General features: G+C 42.0%; 1 protein-coding gene across 3 annotated transcripts in view; it reads right to left on the bottom strand.

Moving 5' to 3' along the window:
• Positions 1 to 18697, bottom strand: part of SFMBT2 (Scm like with four mbt domains 2) — a 177850-nt gene that overhangs the window by 46571 nt on the left and 112582 nt on the right. For all 3 annotated transcript variants that reach the window (XM_070380908.1, XM_070380909.1, XM_070380910.1), the window contains 2 exons: positions 8353 to 8435; positions 3391 to 3517 (listed from right to left, as the gene is read on the bottom strand). In XM_070380908.1, coding sequence (XP_070237009.1) covers positions 3391 to 3517; positions 8353 to 8435 — 210 coding nt within the window. The remainder of the gene's footprint in view (positions 1 to 3390; positions 3518 to 8352; positions 8436 to 18697) is intronic.

Below are 18697 nucleotides of genomic sequence, written 5' to 3'. Positions count from 1 at the left end.
ACACCCTACATGTCCCATGAGAAAATGATGGCCAATAAATACAACGTCACTTGGACAGTGAGATGCGGATGTAACCGCTTGGGAGCTAGTGTGTGGGGCCACGACACAAGAGACATTATAACTGAATGTAACTGAATGCACAGAACATGAACCGCGGTCGTTTAGTCGCTAAGTTGTGTCCCACTCTTTTGCGACCCCATGGACTGCAGCCCACCAGTGGAATTCTTCAGGCAAGAATACTGGACTGGGTTGCCACTTTCTCCTCCAGGGGATCCTTCCAACCCAGGGATGGAACCTGAGTCTCCTGCACTGGTAGGTGGATTCTTTACTACTGAGCCACCAGGGAAGCCCAGAACATGAATAACTGCTAAGCCTAGAGATGCTAACTGACAGCAGATATTAACACACGAGAAAGCGTCACAACATCCTCTCCCAAACTCAAAACCCCATCATCAGCAACTGCCCTGGTTCACTGCCGGCAGTTTTTGAAAACTTGACATTCTTCCCAAATATGAACCCCAAATAATATTACACTCATCTCATGTGTTTGACTCTTCTTTTCCTCTTCAACATTAGCTCCTGTAGAGGCACTTAAAGAACTACCTGGCTTTAAGGGAAGTCAAACACTAAACTAAAATGATCATTTCAATTACCTGAACTTCGTCAATTAGCTATGTGTTGAAAATATTTCAAATCAATTTAATACATAAAAATGATAAACTGGTATGAAGTACACAATAAATTGTCACATAAACTGTCTATAATAAGAATCACCATGATCCTAACAATAATTTAACTGCACTAAAGTGAGAAGAGTGAATCTCTAATATTTTGTCTCCAGGACTGAGGAAAGAAAACAATACACACAGAAAAATCTGAGATAATAAGAAATAAAGTGCTATTAAGATTGCTGTCACTTTCAAAGGTCAATATTCAGAGAGGGATAAAAAATCAAAACAAAACCAAAAAATTAAAAAACCCCAAAATTCAAGAAAGATCAAGAGACCGAATGAATTTTAAATTGAATTGATGAGGCGAAGGCATAATTTTGACCAATAACACCAGGTAAACAATATTCAACAGATTTTTTTTTTGTAATATGTAAGGTCTGAAAAAAATGGACAATCAATTTTCCGACGTGCTTCCTAACGCTAACTAATTTTCATTAATCCCAATGAAAGCACTCAGGAAAGTAAGAACAAGAGCTGCCATGAGCTGATTTACATTTCTCTGCTATAAAACCAGAAGTGGATATCCAAAGAAAAAGATCAATAATGAGGAAAGACTGTCAAAATGTTAAATACACACTAGACGCTGCTCATCATTCTTTTTAAGAATTGGGACGTTGTAGGGTCTGTTGGATTAAGCAATAAAGATGTTAAGAGGGACGAAACCAAACCACAGGTACATCTTAATGCCTCAGCTAGTTTCTCCATCTATAAAAATCAGGACACTCTTAACTGCTGTCTGTTAGCTGTAAAGCACTCTGCAAGTACAAATTGCTAAATAAATTATGACTGCCAAGGAATTCTAACCATAATGTGCTAAATAATGATGAAGAAACATGGACTTTGAACTTCAGCACTTTTTTTTTTTTTCCAAATTAACTGCGCAAACAAGACTAATCTCTCATAGTATTAGGCTTAGTATGGTGTTAGGTAACAAGCTCTAGGGATTCAAAAAATCACTGAAGGGATCTTGTTTTTCCAACAGCTGTTGATTCAACTTTATAGGCAGTAATGAAAATAAGTTTACATCCTACTTCAGTAACTGCTGAAATACCACCATAACACCTGTGTCCACATTTTGGCTAATTCCAACTAGAGGCCATTCTACCCAAAATTCCAGCAGAAGTGTAAAGCTACTAAGCAATCACTTTTTTCAGAATTTCCTTTTATTTTAGATTGACTTTGAAATCCCAAACCATGGTTATGTTTTAAAATATTTTCTGGAAATTAGGATTTTTAGCTAGAATCACTGTTCTCTGCCCCTTCCAATCTCTTGGACTATAATATTTATTAGATGATAGGCCTATCAAAGAACACAGTGTTTTTTTAAGACTTGTTTAATGAGGAAAGAGGATAAAGATACTGGCACCAATATTATAACCTTCCAAACTTTCTAGGCCTATGGTGGTTGACCGTGTCATAAAATTTAAAATCTAAACTAGGAAAGCTAACAGGATTGTATGACTCATCTCTAACACCTTTTTTCCCATATACATCTGAAATAACTGCCAAGTGCTAGGAAACTGAAAAACAAACAAAAGACCCAAAGAATTTTAAATCACAGGAAGATGACAAAACCTTAACAATCAAATGCATTTTAATTCCTCCTCACTGTTTTAAGTCCACAAGCTAATCAAACTTCTGCTTATGAAGTGTATTGTTCTGTGAATTATCTGGATGATTATAAATAAAATGAAGCTATGAAGAACAGTTTAAACCAGGGGCCCCTAACCCCTGGGATGATCTGCAGTCAAGCCAATACAGTAATAGAAATAAAGTGCGCAATAAGTGTAAGGCACCTGCATCATCCTGCAACCATTACTCCCCCAGGCCATGGAAAAACCGTCCTCCATGAAACCGGTCCCTTGTGCCAAAAAGACTGGGGACTGCTGGTTTAAACACCACTAAACAAACAGGTCTGCTGCTGCTGCTGCTAAGTCGCTTCAGTCGTGTCCGACTCTGTGCGACCCCAGAGACGGCAGCACACCAGGCTCCCCCGTCCCTGGGATTCTCCAGGCAAGAACACTGGAGTGGGTTGCCATTTCCTTCTCCAATGCATGAAAGTGAAAAGTGAAAGTGAAGTCGCTCAGTTGTGTCCGACTCTTCGCGACCCCATGGTCTGCAGCCTACCAGGCTCCTCCGTCCATGGGATTTTCCAGGCAAGAGTACTGGAGTGGGGTGCCATTGCCTTCTCCAACAGGTTTACATTCTGTTTATTATATATTTGGGGAGATAGTCATGTCCAGTTACTATTTTAAAGAAAACCTAAACATCTGTGAAAGAAACCAAAGTAAAGGGTATGATTCACATTAAAACGCAAATATATAATTCTGTCCTGTTAACAACCAAGACCTCAAATACCAGTTTTAGTGACTCATATTAATTTAATTTTGACATTAGCTTGTATAATCAGAGATGTAAAAAGACCACTGTGTTCCAAACATAATTTCACACCAGCATCTCATTTCATGAAACTATTAGTCAAGACGAGAGCCTCTGAATGAATTTACCTTTGATTCGTTTCACTTATTTAAGAATGCTGAATAATTAAGACAGCTGAAACACGAGGAAAGCGAAGCAGGCACACTGGGCAGTGCTGCAGCCGTCGGCCCTGCCCGCTCCCGGGGGACCCCGGATTCAGAACCATCAGGACTGCGAGTACCTTCCAGGCGGAGCCACATCAGCCTCCCCTTCACAGCTATGACGGAGGCCACACAGAGCTCGCCCGGGTTCCTGGGGTTCACGGCTTCAAGCTTCATGTTCTTCGTGAATCCCCGACTGAACGATGTCTGGAAGAGAAAGAGAACGGACACTGAGCCAGCAGATGCCACAACGAGAAAACGCTCAGCGAGAGCAGAGCCAGCTGGCGCAGCAGAAATGCACACACATGCACACGCAAGCAAGTGCACACGCATATATGTGCACATGCATGCAAGTGCACAGATCGTACTAAGAGAGGTGAGTTCACACGCTTATTTCCCCATCACCCATGAGGAAAGAACCACACATGCTTCATTTGTGTCCCAGAAAAGAGACCTCTGCTTGGCTCACAGCAGGTGCCTAATAATTTCTCATTTTCCAGCTCTGTGTGCATCCCTCCGACCCCAGGATCACTGTGATGCCAATAACTTCTCTTCCCTGTACTCCTCACTCATATCACACCGGGTACATTTCAGGGTGAAAGGAGGCCGCAATCTCCACCCGGCATCACCTCCTTCAGCACAACGTCTGTCCTCCAGTTTGTTTTTGTTGTTGTTTTTATTTTTTTAACTAATTATTTACTTTACTTTGCAATATTGTATTGGTTTTGCCATTCGTTGACTTGAATCCGCCATGAGTGTACATGTGTTCCCCATCCTGAACCCCCCTCCCACCTGCCTCCCCATCCTATCCCTCTAACTGCAGGTCTGCTGGTGCTGGCCTCCCAGTTTCCTTTTATCTGAAATGGTCCTTATTTTCCCTTTGATCCTTTTGTTTATTTTTATTTACTTTTGAAATTCACTTTTAAAAATACACATAGAGGGAAATCCATTCTTTTCAGTGTGATGTCCTAGGAAGGCAGGACTGTCAGATGGACGCATGCAATCATGCAGCCATAATCACAGTCAAGACACAGAACAGGGCCGTCACCTGCAAAGAGGCCTGGCACTGGGACTCTGGCGATCAATCCCTCCAGGACCCCCAACTCCTGGACCACTGGATCTATTTTCTGTTACTGTAATTCCACTTTTCCTCTAACACCATCTAGGGAGACTACTGTGCTAGGGAGCCTTGCGAGTCTGGCCTTTTTCACTAAGCAAAGTGTTATTTGAGAATCAGTCATGCTGCCACAGGACTGGCACCTCATTCTACTTCATGCTGACTGGTATCTACAGAAGAACCACGGTTTGTCTATCCAGCTACCAGCTGGAGGGCAGCTGAGCAGTTTCCAGGCTTTGGTAGTTGTGAACAAAGCCACGATGAACATTTAAGGACAAGTTTTTGTGTGAATCTAAGTTCACTAATATGCTCAGGCTGCCATAGCAAATACCACAGGCTGGGAAACTCAAACAAGAGAAATATTGACTCATGGTTCTAGAAGCTAGAAATCCAAGATTAAGTCGTCAGCAAGGTGAATTTCTTCTGAGGCCTCGCCATTTTCTCCGTGTCTTCACACCGTCTTCCTGCCATGCGTGGGGTCTGTGTCCTCATCTCCTTTTCTTATAAGGACACACGTCATGGTGGATAAAGGCCCATCCACAAGACCTCACATTACCTAGTTACTTCCCTAAATACTCTAACTCCGAGTAGTCAACATTTCGAGGTGCTGAGAATTAGGACTGTAACACATGAATTCTGTGGGGACAAAATTCAGTCTCTAACACTAAGGTCTCATGTCTCTAGGGAAAGAAGGATTGCAGGGCCATAAGATAAATGCAAAAGTCTGTTAAAAAAAAAAAATGGGATGACCACTCCTGCACGCCTTTCTTCCGGGCACCCGCCTCCCTCCAGAATCTGCCTGCTTATGTTCATTCTCCACAACTCTCAGGTGCCTGTTTTGGTATTCCGTCCAGAATTTACAGTTGCTGTCTGCAGGAGGATCAAGTCAGTACGAGCTTACTCAGCCAATGCTAGAAGCAACACTCCCTCCTAATATTTCAAAATAAATATGAAACTTTCCCCAAATTACCCACTACTTACAAGTTTTTTATCTGAAGTTACAATATTGTATAAAGACATCTAATTTGAAATACATAAACTGAGATAAACAGGTTCCTGTAAGTAAGAGAGATTACATCTTGATGTGACTTGTAGAAGGAAAACAAGGTAATTCATATTTCCATTTTTTTTTTTAAATGGACGTTAAGTTGAAAATGCAATTAAATCTTTATGTTACCAGAACTAAATTATCCAATGTGTGTATTAAGAAACCCATTTGCTCCTTTCCTTTATGTTTCTCTGGAAATGAAGAAATCCTAGGTTGGCTGTTTTTCTGCAAGTCATCCTGCCAGGTTCATGACTATTAGGTATTAAGCTTCTTTTTGATGACATGACCTGATAGGCTGCCTGAAAAGTCTCTAAGTCAGTTAAAATGCATTTTATCCTACTTAATAAGGGAAAGCTACAACCGTACAACCGACTTCATTTTAGCTCACTGCAGGAGGGTAATTTATAAAGGACCAATAGCAAAACTGTTACCTGTGACTTTATTCTACTAAGTATTTGGCTGTGTCGATCCATCTCAGAACCATCTCGGATTTTCAAACATCCCCAGGGCAATATCCTCCACACACCCACTTCCGCATTACCCCTCCTCTAGTACACACAAGATGTGGAATTAAAAAGTGAATTCACAATAAGCATGCCATTCAAGAGCATGTGTAGCCTGCTAACATCGTCCAGCAAGGTCCCAATAATGCAACGCACGTGCCACCAGGCAGATACCCACGCTGTCGATTAAATAAACAGACAACCAGACACAAAGTTGGGGGGGCACCTTGATAACAAGTGCATTCCTAATTAAAACGCCAGTGTTTTCATTAATACAGATCTCATCTTGGTATGCTGAATCCTGAAACCTCAGAGGCCACCTGGGGACACAGCTCCTAACTGCCCATAAAGATCCATTTGAACAATGGCTGGCAGAGGGCAGATAAAAAGATGCCTTGAGGGAAGCATGTTGTCCTGGAAGAAATAACTTGCCGAATCCAAAACGAGACGGGGACGTGAAGGTTTTCTTTCCACGGCTAAAAAGTTGGGGGAGGACGATCTTCCGTCTGGAAGAAAGCATGGCCTCAGAAGGGTCGGAGGATGTGATGAAGAGTTTCCACAATTAAATGAAAGGCAATGAGGCCAGTAGATTCCATGACTAGTGATATCAACACAGCACAGAGTCCAGTAAGACTCCAATGGACTTAACACGCCTTCAGGGCTGACCAGCTGCTGTCCTCTGCTGGCTGGTCGCACAGCTGTCTCCACACCCACCCCCCCACACACATACACACACACCATACAGCTCTGTCAATGCCGTGAAAGGCAACGTCACCCGGTAGGAGTTCACGGATCACGTATGGAGCCCTGATTTCCAGCCCTGCCACAGATGTGTTTCGGTATTTATGAGCACAAGCTGACCTCGTCATCAACCTACTTAATTTTCCCAAATCTGATTCTGATTTATGCTCAGTATTGAGCCTCTCTCTATTAAGCCAGCTCTTCCCAACAGAAAGGGCTGCCAACCGAGTCCCTGGAGGATGAATTATCCTGAGGCAGCAATGAATCAGCAGCTCTAGGAGCACATGCTGGAAAACACGGCTTCAGTGTGGGAGCGTGACACTCTGCAGTAGGCACAGTCCCCAGTGGGAGGGCCAAGTCTTCGTTCTTAGCATAAAAAATGAACTTTCATAACTAAATGCATGTTCAACTTATGAGGCTAAACTTTTGTGTCTCATTCTCAAGATGGAGATGATTCACATCCCTTTTCAGTTTCTATGTTTCAATGAATACTTTATAAACTATGTTGTACAAGAAACTCCTATAACTAAGCAAGTACACATGTTTGAACACACATACAGTTACTTCATGTGTCACTGTGCCAAAAAGGTCTATTTGAATAGGTAGTTTAAAGTAAGCACAGCAGAAAAGTGTTGGATTTAGTATCTTATTACTTTAATCCAATAAAGAAATTTAGGAACATAATTTAACATTATTTCTCTGGGGCAGAGAATCTCCTACTCCATGAACTTATCAATATTATACTCCATGGACTTCCCTGGCAGTCCAGTGGTTAAGACACCACACTCCCAATGCAGGGGGCACAGGTTCGATTCCTGAGCTGGGAACTACAATCCCACATGCCACACTCTGTTGTTGGTTAGGTGCTCAGTCGTGGCTGACTCCTTTGCAACCCCATGGACTGTAGTCTGCCAGGCTCCTCCGTCCATGGGATTTCCCAGGCAGGAATACTGGAATGGGTTGCCAGTTCCTTCTCCAGGGGATCACCCCAACTTAGGGACTGAAGCCACATCTCCTGCATTGGCAAGTAGATGCTTTACCACTGAGCCATAAGGGAAGCCACAGTTAACAGCCCTGGTGGCTGGCTGTGCACCAAAATCTGTCCTCCTCCTGCCAGCGTCCAGGCTCAAGGTGGGGGAGCAGTCGCCCAACCAGGGCACACTTCCCACTCTCGTGGCATCATGCCACCGAGTGACTACTTCTCCACAATGGAAGGTGACAGAAGTAATACGTAATGTGCATCAGTATCAAACTCAGCGTCTAGAACCAAGGTTCTTCTCTCCCGGCTCTCCCTTTCCTGTCTGCTCACTAGACTCAGATGGCCAAGCCAAGCACAAGCCTAGCCCAAGGCTCAGCACAAGGAGAACCACCTGCTGATTGGTAACAACCTGGACCATCCACCGGGGAGAGAGAAACTTAACGACACGTTTCGTCTCCAGTCTGCTACAACAGCCCAGCATCACCCCAACCGATACAGCGGGGAAAAAACCAACACGAAGTTTAGGATCCTGCGGTGCAGGGTGGCACTCTAAGCCCACCACGGTCAATAAACAGGAAGCAACTTACACAGCGTGTGCAACTCAAGGTGGGTAACATACATGAGAAAACGAGCAGCACGCAGCAGGCGTCTTACGTTTCTGAAGCAGAAGGGAGGTGCCTCCTCGGTCCCGTGCTGTTTGTGATAGTCTGCCCAGTCGAAGTCCTGGCCGGAGTAACCTGCATGACAAAACACAGATCCAACCCGTCAACTGCGCCTCGTCTCAGACCAAAGAAGAGCGTTGCAGGGCGTTAGGGTTAAGGTACGAAGGGGGGCAACTTTAGCTCCGCTCAAAAGGTGAGGCCCTTTCTCAAGTGTGACAACACATCGTATCTTACGAGGGTTGAATCAAACACTGTAGAAAGTGTAAAGCTCCAAATACAGGTAAGGTACACCCCATCACCATAATTCAGGGCCTGAAATCAGATGAAGGAGGATATCTGCCCACATCATCACAGGCCGAGAGGGAGATCTGCTTTGGGGAGAGCAGATGAGAGTGTCACACGAAACACACGCGCACGAGACGCTGTGCAAGAACACAGGAACGTGCCTTCATATCAGCTCTGAGCTCCTATGAGCTCACATCGTGACATCTTAGGGAAACCGCGAGATTCTATCAGAAAACACCGCTAGAGAGGAATAATCTTTAAGGAGCAGCAGAAGGTAAGACAAACAGCAAAAGATTAAGTTGAGATTGTACCAAGAAAGCCTCCACAGATCTGGACAGGGGGAGGAATATTCATCAATTCCCTTCGAATTGATGAAAAAGGAAGGAAAATGAAGACCCGAGAAGATGGGCCTCTCTGGGGGAAGTTTTGTGGGCACATCTGAGATGCTGAGGAGTTTGAGAACCAACTATTCATATGTACTAAATTTAATGTGTTTCTTTATTCATTTCATCGAGGGGTGGGGAGAGCTACATAATTATACAATATATATATAGATCCATCATGACCACCAGGACAAGACATGTGAGAAGTTTAAAATGTAAAACAAGAAATGTTGAGTGTATGACTGAACCTAGGGAGGAAAATATCTCTTAATGTGAGTGTCATCTGCGTTTCCTATAAACACAGGAAGACAACTGGAAAAAAAAATACAGAACCAATCAGGATTAACTGAAAGTGTGCAAATGTCCCTATAACCATCATTTTCAGTTCTCTCTTCACTGGTCCAAGTATATAAAAATAAATCCGTAAGGGATTTCTTAAGTATATTCTTAACCCAAGCCCCCCGATTTCTTTGCCCTGTATCATCATAAATTCTGCACCTGCAAATTCACTTCACATGGGGAATTCTGTTACTAAATCCCACAGCTGCAGAGACTACAGAAATTCCCACACTGAAGAAACTCAAGATACTGTTTGCTTCCAACTTACATGCATACAAAATAGTATACTTTTCATTAAGTAAGCTGCAGTTACTCAATTCTTTTAAAGATGAGGGTGAGGGTTAACCAAGAAGGCAGCCATCTCCCTGGTCTGGGGACTGACCCTTGACCCTCCCCTGCCCGCCATCAGTGGCAGAGCCTCTCCCCACCCACCTTGCTCCTGAGATGTCCCTACAATGAGTGACAGTTCCTCAAGCAAGAAGATGAGACGTCTCAGAGTCCTAAGATGCTGGGAACTCTGCAGCTAGTTATGAAGATGCTCCGCACGTTCTTCCACGTGCCCTTCCCCGCCAGAGCTGCCCCTCCAGCCAGAGGGCTCTGGCACTAGAGGTTTCTGGAAGCATCCAAATGAACTTTCTTCTGACTATTCATAAACAAAACGAAATGCGTCTTAAGTAAGGTACTGCCCAGTTTCTTTACCATCAAGGTAATCTTCCACTTCGAGTACTTTCTCTGGGACTGTTTTGGATCAAATCCTTGCATGAATATATAAGAATGAAAGAATTTACTAAAAGACGCCTAAAAGCTGGTGAGAAGTCACTAAAAGCTGGTGAGACATCCCCTCGCTGAACAAAAAGTACTGAACCAGGAAGGAGAACTAGATTAAGACCCAGTTCTAACGGGACTGGAATGAACCAAGGTCAGAGTAAATTAAGTCTTCTGTACCTGACTTTCCCTACCTGCTAACCCAAAAAAGGAAGAAACGATCGTCAAAGTCTCCTCAGGTGGTGGTTTAGTGGTTAAGTCGAGTCCAACTCTTGCAACCCCATGGACTACAGCCCACCAGTAACCCCCACCCACTGGATTTTCCCAAGACTGCTGGAGTGGGTTGCCATTTCTTTCTCCAGGGGATCTTCTGAACCCAGGGACTGAGCCCGCACCTTCTGCACTGCGCGTGGATTCTTTACCGACTGAGCCACCAGAGAAACCCTAAGTCTCCTCTAGCTGTAGCATTACCTGCCTCAGAGCCACTATTACTACTTATGACTGCCACTTAGGATACTCTCCCTTCCCTCTGTGGTGAATTTCCATCTCTTCTCCTAGAGAAAAGTGCAACGGGTGGAAGAGAGGTTACACAGCAAGACATTCCCCAGAAGAGTTCGCAGCCGAACAGCTGGAGACAAGCTGAGCCCTGCCACAGAAGGGCCCTGCTTGTTCAGGGCCAGGGCGGACTGGCTGTGTTAAAATCAAGATCTCCTTTCGTTCCATTTCTCTTCCCTGGACCTCTGCTGCACTCTGGGTTAGTTTGTGAGCAAAGGAAAATCTCATCAAGATCGTGGGGTAAAGGGAGAAGGGAGAAATGAGGGGAAAAAAACTATTATAAATGAATAGCAAACCATTTTCTGAAATAACATCAAATTTAGGTATTCTGTTTGGTTAGCATCTTGTTCAGATAAAACTTTACAACTTAACAGATCACCTCTACTCCTCGTACAGACACTTTTACCTGGGTGTTCGATTACATTCATAACCACCAACTTCTAATGGATTTCAATCCTCTCCATAAACGCTGGACTCAAGGTTTCTTGGACCTGCAATCAGTCCTTCTATACCCAGTTGCCAAGACTGTGGGGAACGATTTTTATTCTACTAATTTCAGGATATATCCAAGTTTTGCTGGGTACCCGAGCAATAAGCCGTTATCCTGCCCCCAGAACTCCTTTCCTTGAACATCTGAACAGCTTCAACTTCTCCTCCTTCTCTTAAGAGACCTTCATTCACTGTCTCACTTGAAATTCTTCTCCTTTGGACTGATAATGAGCTCGCTTTGTAAGGCATTTTTGTGACAGCTCAGAAAATAACTGCTACATTAAAAAACAAACTGCTGTGGCTTGTATAATAGAGACAACAGGGGTCAATTATACTCATTAATCAACAAAGACAGAACAAGAAGTACTAAGGCTTAACCGCAGCCAGGAAAGCATGTTTTAAACCCAGGAGGGAGGAAAATAGCAGAGAGGAAAAGAAAATAAAAGGAAATCAAAACCCCCTGGGCTATTAAATTTTGCAATAAGCTCCCATCAGAGACTGTTGAACCTCCACCACTAGGGTTATTTAAGCTTTAATTAGTGTTTATTCTGTATGAAGTTCCAACTGTTACAGGTCCAGAAGGAAACGGGTCGATGACCCATTTCCTTATGATACAAATTAATTGACATAAAACAGCTCCACTTGCTAACATTTACTACTGGCTGTGCAAGTGGACAATTCTTCTGAAATAGAACTTAGCAGTAAAAACATCCTTGAACGTTGACACAACAATTTCATTTCTGGGAATGTAGCCCATAAAAACAAACCCCCTCAAACTTATAAAATGTGATTCATGAAGATGCAATGGCATTATTAGTGATAATTCTGAGGATAAAAAAAATACTTTTATATCCGAAAATAGAAAATGATATGAAACTTAGCTGAGTCCGTGGAAATTCATGCAGGCATGAAAACTGAATCTAGTTTATTTTTTTTTTTTAATTCATGAAAAAATGATTATTGTGAGTTTAGATGAAAAGACTGCTGTAACCATATACAGAATTATCAAACTGACATTAAAATACGCAAAGAAAAGGACTAGAGGAAATGTAAAAAAAACTTACTAGGAAATATCAAAATCATTATCTGAGTGGTAGGACTTCTGGATACTTTTTCTTTTACCTCTTTGCGTTTTCTAAATTTTCACTCATGTTCATGAATTATTTCAATAATAAAAACATGTTGAAGGCACAGCATCTTTGCTATCAAAGCACCAACCAATTCAGTAATACAATGTGTCAGCCTTCCACTTCTCCTTTACTAACAGAATCTGGACTGTATCCAATTACAAGAGAAAGTTACCTCTCTCACCACCGCAGGAAGTGAACCGTGACAACCCTGAGGCAATCATGGCGTCTTCTGTCCCTTGCCAGTGACTTGGGATGGGGGGGAGGGGGGGAGGGCAAGGCTTTAAAAAAAGATTTCTCTCTCTCAAAAAAAATTTTTAAAGGGACCACAGGGGTAAAAGCTCCTATTCTGTGTTCTTTTTTAAAAAAGAGCAATCCCTGCCTTTGAAATCCACCACCTCCCTCCATATTTTTAGTTGACATTCATTTTCACAACCTTTCAAGCTGCCAATCTTGAAAATTTACACATTCATTTCCAATTGAATTAATCTGTTTTTACATTCATGGAATAGCGCAGAAAAAGAAAAAAGAAAAACAAAGAAAGATGGGGGAGGGAAACAAGTAAGTCCAGTTAGTATAAACACCAGCCTTATCCAAAGTCCTTATCTTTTAGAATAAATGTTGAGAAGTATTTAATGCATGGAAGGTCACAGTGTGACATGCACACTCCTAAGTCGGGAGTCAGGCTCAAAGTGTTATTCTGATTCATAAACAATGTTAGGAGATATAGATATGTCCCCAGGATGGAGTCTGATATCGTATAAACATCAACTGTCAAAGGCGAAACTAGCTTAAGAATCTTAAAGAACAAAGTAAATTCAGGGATAAGTGAGCAAGAGGGATGCTTAGCTTGCAACAATCAGGAATGTTTTCAGATGTTAAAAATCCACCCAAAGAGTGGGGAGACCTGATGGCAACCGGGATGAGCACGGTCATGATGGTATCTAGTCAGATCTTGAGAATATGGACTGGATTCACGACAGATCACATGGGGGTGTGAAATAGAAGAGTCAAGGTCGACTGGGTCTCCAAAAATATCTACACTGCTCTATTTCATTGTTTAAAAAGCTGAATCAAATATGGAAAAATGGTAGCCCTCTTTTCAATCAAAGTGGGAGGTCCATGAATGTGTTTATTATTGTCTGCCCCCACTGAAATGTCTGAAATAGGAGACGACAGTCAATGTCTGAGGAAAAGAGAATACCAATTGGGGTTCATCACCGTGTATCTTAATAATCATTGAAAAATACCTCTATTTCTTAAACTGTGTTCTGTGTCTACTAAGATGGCCAAATAGGAGAGACGAAATGCAAAGATAATTGATTTACTTTAGCTTTTGCTTGCACATTTTACAGCAGAAATATACAGGCTTCACATGCTCTGCAAAGATCCCCTGGGGGGTGTGATTCTGTGCCTAACCTTGGATGTTATGCACCAAGGAGGTTAATGAAATGATTTAAACACAGCAAGTCACGGTTGATAACCTATATGCATTTTTGCCTTCTTGATTTATTTATTTGTTTGATCCCCTTTCAAAGTGGCTATGACACTGAATCTCTTTGTTGGGCTGCAACGAATGCAGTAAAATTGCCAAGATTCTGTCCTTTGCTTACCAAGAAAGCACCTGCTCAAATGGAGCCAACACTAAAAAATTTCGATCCATTCTAGCTTAGACTATTTATATCTGGAATCTGGCGACAGATTTTTTTAAATAGGAATGGAGTCAAAATAATGTGAGTAGGGACGTATGTTGTCTGCACATCTCCTGTGTCACCAGGTGTCTTGTTTCATCAGCTGTTTCACACTGGGGAATGAGTGCATTACTCTGTTTTGGGATTAGACCTGTTGTAATTCAATGCAGTGTTTATGGTTCTACCAGAAATCTAAACAATGTAATGCTTTCATGGAAAACATACCTACAAGAAAACATATGAACTCGTTTTCAATGTGTATTATAAATCTTGGGTTTCCATGGTAAAGAATCAGCGGTAAAGAATCCGCCTGCCAATGCAGGAGATGGGAGTTCGATCCCTGGGTCAGGAAGATCCCCTGGAGAAGGAAATGGCAACCCACTCCACTATTCTTGCCGGGGAAATCCCATGGACAGAGGAGCCTGGCGGGCTGCTACAGCCCACGGGGTTGCAAAAGAGCAACTAAACACGACAACAAAAATAACAAATCCTACACACTCTCAGAATTCAAGTTAAAAACGACAAACTTTCATACATTATTAAAGCAAATAAGGGTGCTGGAAAGCATCCGACAGCATGATTGCCAGATCAGGTGCTGATGTATAAGGCACGTAGCAAGTTATCTCAAGCAACCATAAAATCACCACTACCGAGACCACCAGCATCTCTCAATTTTAATTCACTTTAATTAAAAAAATAAAAATACTTTACTACATATATGACACATGTAAATACATAGTCAATATGGTGTCCCCAAGCGGTGTTAAGTGTTAGTCACTCAGTCGTGTCCAACTCTTTGCAACCCCATGGACTGTAGCCTTCCAGGCTCCTCTGTCCATGGAAGCCCCAAGTGGTAAGGGAGTTCAATAATTAAAGCTGTATCTTTGTTATAACTGCAAACATTTGGAACTTTATTCCCTAGAGCTTAAATTCTCCAAATGCTTTGACACAAAAGACCATTCCAGTCAGGGGAAAGTCATGGTCCACTGACATGGCTCAGCCCTGCATAAGGCCACCAAAATGCCCTCAAATTACTGAGGAGGGCGGATTTTACAAAGTATCAGGGAGAGAAAACAGCAATAAAGGGTGGTTATACAGAAAACACAGTCAACTTGGGATCTTAAGATGGGGTTTTATGTCAATTCAGCCCCAAGACTTAAAAAAAACTTAAAAAACCATTTAACACAACTAAACTTCAATTTCCCCACATATATAATGATTGGAGGTGATGAGATAATCTCTAATACCACTTTCAGTTATAAAAACCCTTTTATAATAATATGTGATCATTTTGAATAAATAAAACATTCATGTAGAGCAAATAGAAAATAAAAAAATAAAAAGACTTAAAAACTATTCTGTTAAAAGTCTGGTTCCTAGCTGCCCTGGTCGCCACCTCCATACCCTACGCTCCCAAATACAAGTCATCATTTTCATTAATTTCTTACGTAATCTTCCAGACTCTCTTTACAAGAATATGTGCAAACATAAATACACATCCTGGGACTTCCCTGGTGATCCAGTGGTTAAGAATCCACCTTCTAATGAAGGCAAATGTGGGCTCAACTATGATCTCGCATGCCACAGAGCAACTAGACCCATGCTACACGACCAGAGGAAAACCTGCTCACTGCAACCAAGACCCAATGCAGCAATACATAAAGAAACATTAAAATATATACCCTTACTAGCCTCTTTTCTAGCAAAAAAGGCATGGTACTGTAACCCATTGATCAGCCCACTCACAGCACACCCTGTAGAGCATCTCATGTCAATACGAAGAGATCTGCCTCATTCTTTTCAACAGCTGTACAGTTTTCACTATATAAACATCCAAAATCGAGTTAACCAACCCCACACAGAGAGTCACTTGGATTTTCCCAAGTCTTTTGCTATTACACATCATGCTGCAAAAATAACCAAACTTTTATGCATATTATCAGTACATTATAAGTTTAGGAGAAATTCCCAGAAGTGGAAATGCTAAGTCAACAGCTAAATGCATCTGTAATTTTGGTAAAACTTCCCAAACTGTCTTGCATACAGTTGGCACCTACCTGCATTCCTGCCAGCAAGTCTGAGAGAACCCGTCCCTCCATACTCCATCAAAACAGACCCACTTCTTCCTTTCTCTTTTGGATATCCACCTCATCTGAGAAATCGTGCCATCTCAGTATGACTTTACTGGGCATTTCTCTTCTTATGATGAGTTCACGTAAAAGGCATGATTCTATGATCATTAAGTATCTACTCGTATTTATAAACCTATGTAAGTTTTTGCTTTTCTTCTCACTGGATTATATGTAACAGCTCTACCATCTCAAGACAACAGTCCTACAGCCAAAAGACAATGCGTAAAGATTACCTCAGATATGCAGATGACATCACCCTTATGGCAGAAAGTGAAGAGGAACTAAAAAGCCTCTCGATGAAAGTGAAAGAGGAAAGTGAAAAAGTTGGCTTAAAGCTCAACATTCAGAAAACTAAGATCATGGCATCTGGTCCCATCACTTCATGGCAAATAGATGGGGAAACAGTGGAAACAGTGTCAGACTTTATTTTTCTGGGTTCTAAAATCACTACAGATGGTGATTGCAGCCATGAAATTAAAAGACACTTACTCCTTGGAAGAAAAGTTATGACCAACCTAGATAGCATATTCAAAAGCAGAGATATTACTTTGCCAACAAAAGTCCGTCTAGTCAAGGCTATGGTTTTTCCAGTGGTCATGTATGGATGTGAGAGTTGGACTGTGAAGAAAGCTGAGTGCCAAGGAATCGATGCTTTTGAACTGTGGTGTTGGAGAAGACTCTTGAGAGTCCCTTGGATAGCAAGGAAATCCAACCAGTCCATCCTAAAGGAAATCAGTCCTGGGTATTCATTGGAAGGACTGATGCTAAAGCTGAAACTCCAATACTTTGGCCACCTCATGTGAAGAGTTGACTCATTGGAAAAGACCCTGATGCTGGGAAGGATTGGAGGCAGGAGGAGAAGGGAACGACAGAGGATGAGATGGCTGGATGGCATCACCGACTCGATGGGTATGAGTTTGGGTGAACTCCGGGAGTTGATGATGACAGGGAGGCCTGGTGTGCTGCGATTCATGGGGTTGCAAAGAGTCGGACATGACTGACCAACTCAACAGAACTGAACTGAAAGATTACTGATGGATCACTTCTTGCTTTAAGGGTTTAAAAAATGATTATCACTGAGATTTTCTTATTGGAAGATACTAATCACCATTACTCAGTATTTTACAAATGATACATAATACCAACATTCCTCCTAGAAAAGATATGCTTCAATTTCAACAGTGGAAGGAACAGTCTGGAAGACTACATGAAGACAATTTCATTTTACCAAATATCACAAATACTTAGGTGACAGAGAAGTGATAATTATGGCTGAAGGGTAGGTATAAAAAGCTTAAGATATAAAAAATATTTAATATTATAAAAATTTGTACCATCATTTCACTGCACATTTAAGAGTTCAACCATATTAATATAAAACAATTTTCTTAATATCATAAAATGAAATTATCAAAATAGGCACATCCATTTTACTAGTCAAGCTCCAAGCTATGTGAATAATCTCTTTTCGGAAACATATTTAAAAATTCTCAAGACCCTGGTAAATGTTAAACCTCTACCATCCATCAAACATCCAAAATGCAGATATAAATGTTTTTCCTATTTTTTTTAAACTATGTGAGGAAATACCCAACTCATTTTTTTTTTAATTCTTAAATAGATCCTATTTTTCTGGGAACAAACTCGAAATTTGTCAAGTCGAACCAAGCAACATTTTAGATATCTGTGACATTTTTCTTCAATGACAAGAGACTCATCTGCACACACACACTTTGATTAGAAGTTGGGAAGAAACAAAGACGGCCAGAGGGCTTTTCAACTCTACAACTGGCCAGCTGCTGACATTTCACAGAAGGAAAAGACTTCTCTTGCCTGAACCAGCAGATAGTTCATAACACAGAACTTGGGCTTCCCAGGTATGACTAGTGGTAAAGAACCCGCCTGCCAATGCAGAAGACATAAGAGATGCAGGTTCGATCCCTGAGTCAGGAAGATCCCCTGGAGGAAGACATGGCAACCCACTCCAGTATCCTTGCCTAGAAAATCCCCATGGAGAGAGGAACCTGGTGGGCTGCAGTGCATAGGGTAGCAAAGTCAGACACGACTGAAGCAACTTAGCATGCACGCAAACAGCATAGAACTTGTACTGTCACATAAAGAATTATAAGAACACTGGTTTGTATCACGTCTTTGATTCTATACAGCAGAGGTTCCCAACCTTTTTGGCACCAGGGGCTGGTTTCATGGAAGACAATTTTTCCATGAACAGGGGTAGGGGAATGGTTTCTGGATGACTCAAGTGAATTACATTTATTGTGCACTTTATTTCTATTATTATTACATCAGCTCCACCTCAGATCATCAGGCATCAGATCCCCGCGGTCAGGGATCCCTGCTATAGAGTATCTGTGGGGTACCAGGGGTGCCCCCACTTACCAGTCTTGAAAACTGAGGCACACTGATTTGTAGAGTCATCCACAGGCTCCCAAATGGACACAAAAACAGAGGCCACGTGATCCTAATCTTCACCACCCATAACTGAGCAAAGAGTCAGGAGCCCGACCGCCTGTCCTGTTACTAAGCGTGGGTCCTGGGCAGGTTACATAAACT

Source organism: Bos mutus, chromosome 13 (genome assembly GCF_027580195.1).
Source record: "Bos mutus isolate GX-2022 chromosome 13, NWIPB_WYAK_1.1, whole genome shotgun sequence".
NCBI classification, from domain to species: domain Eukaryota; kingdom Metazoa; phylum Chordata; class Mammalia; order Artiodactyla; family Bovidae; genus Bos; species Bos mutus.
This window is presented reverse-complemented; position numbering and strand designations above follow the sequence as displayed.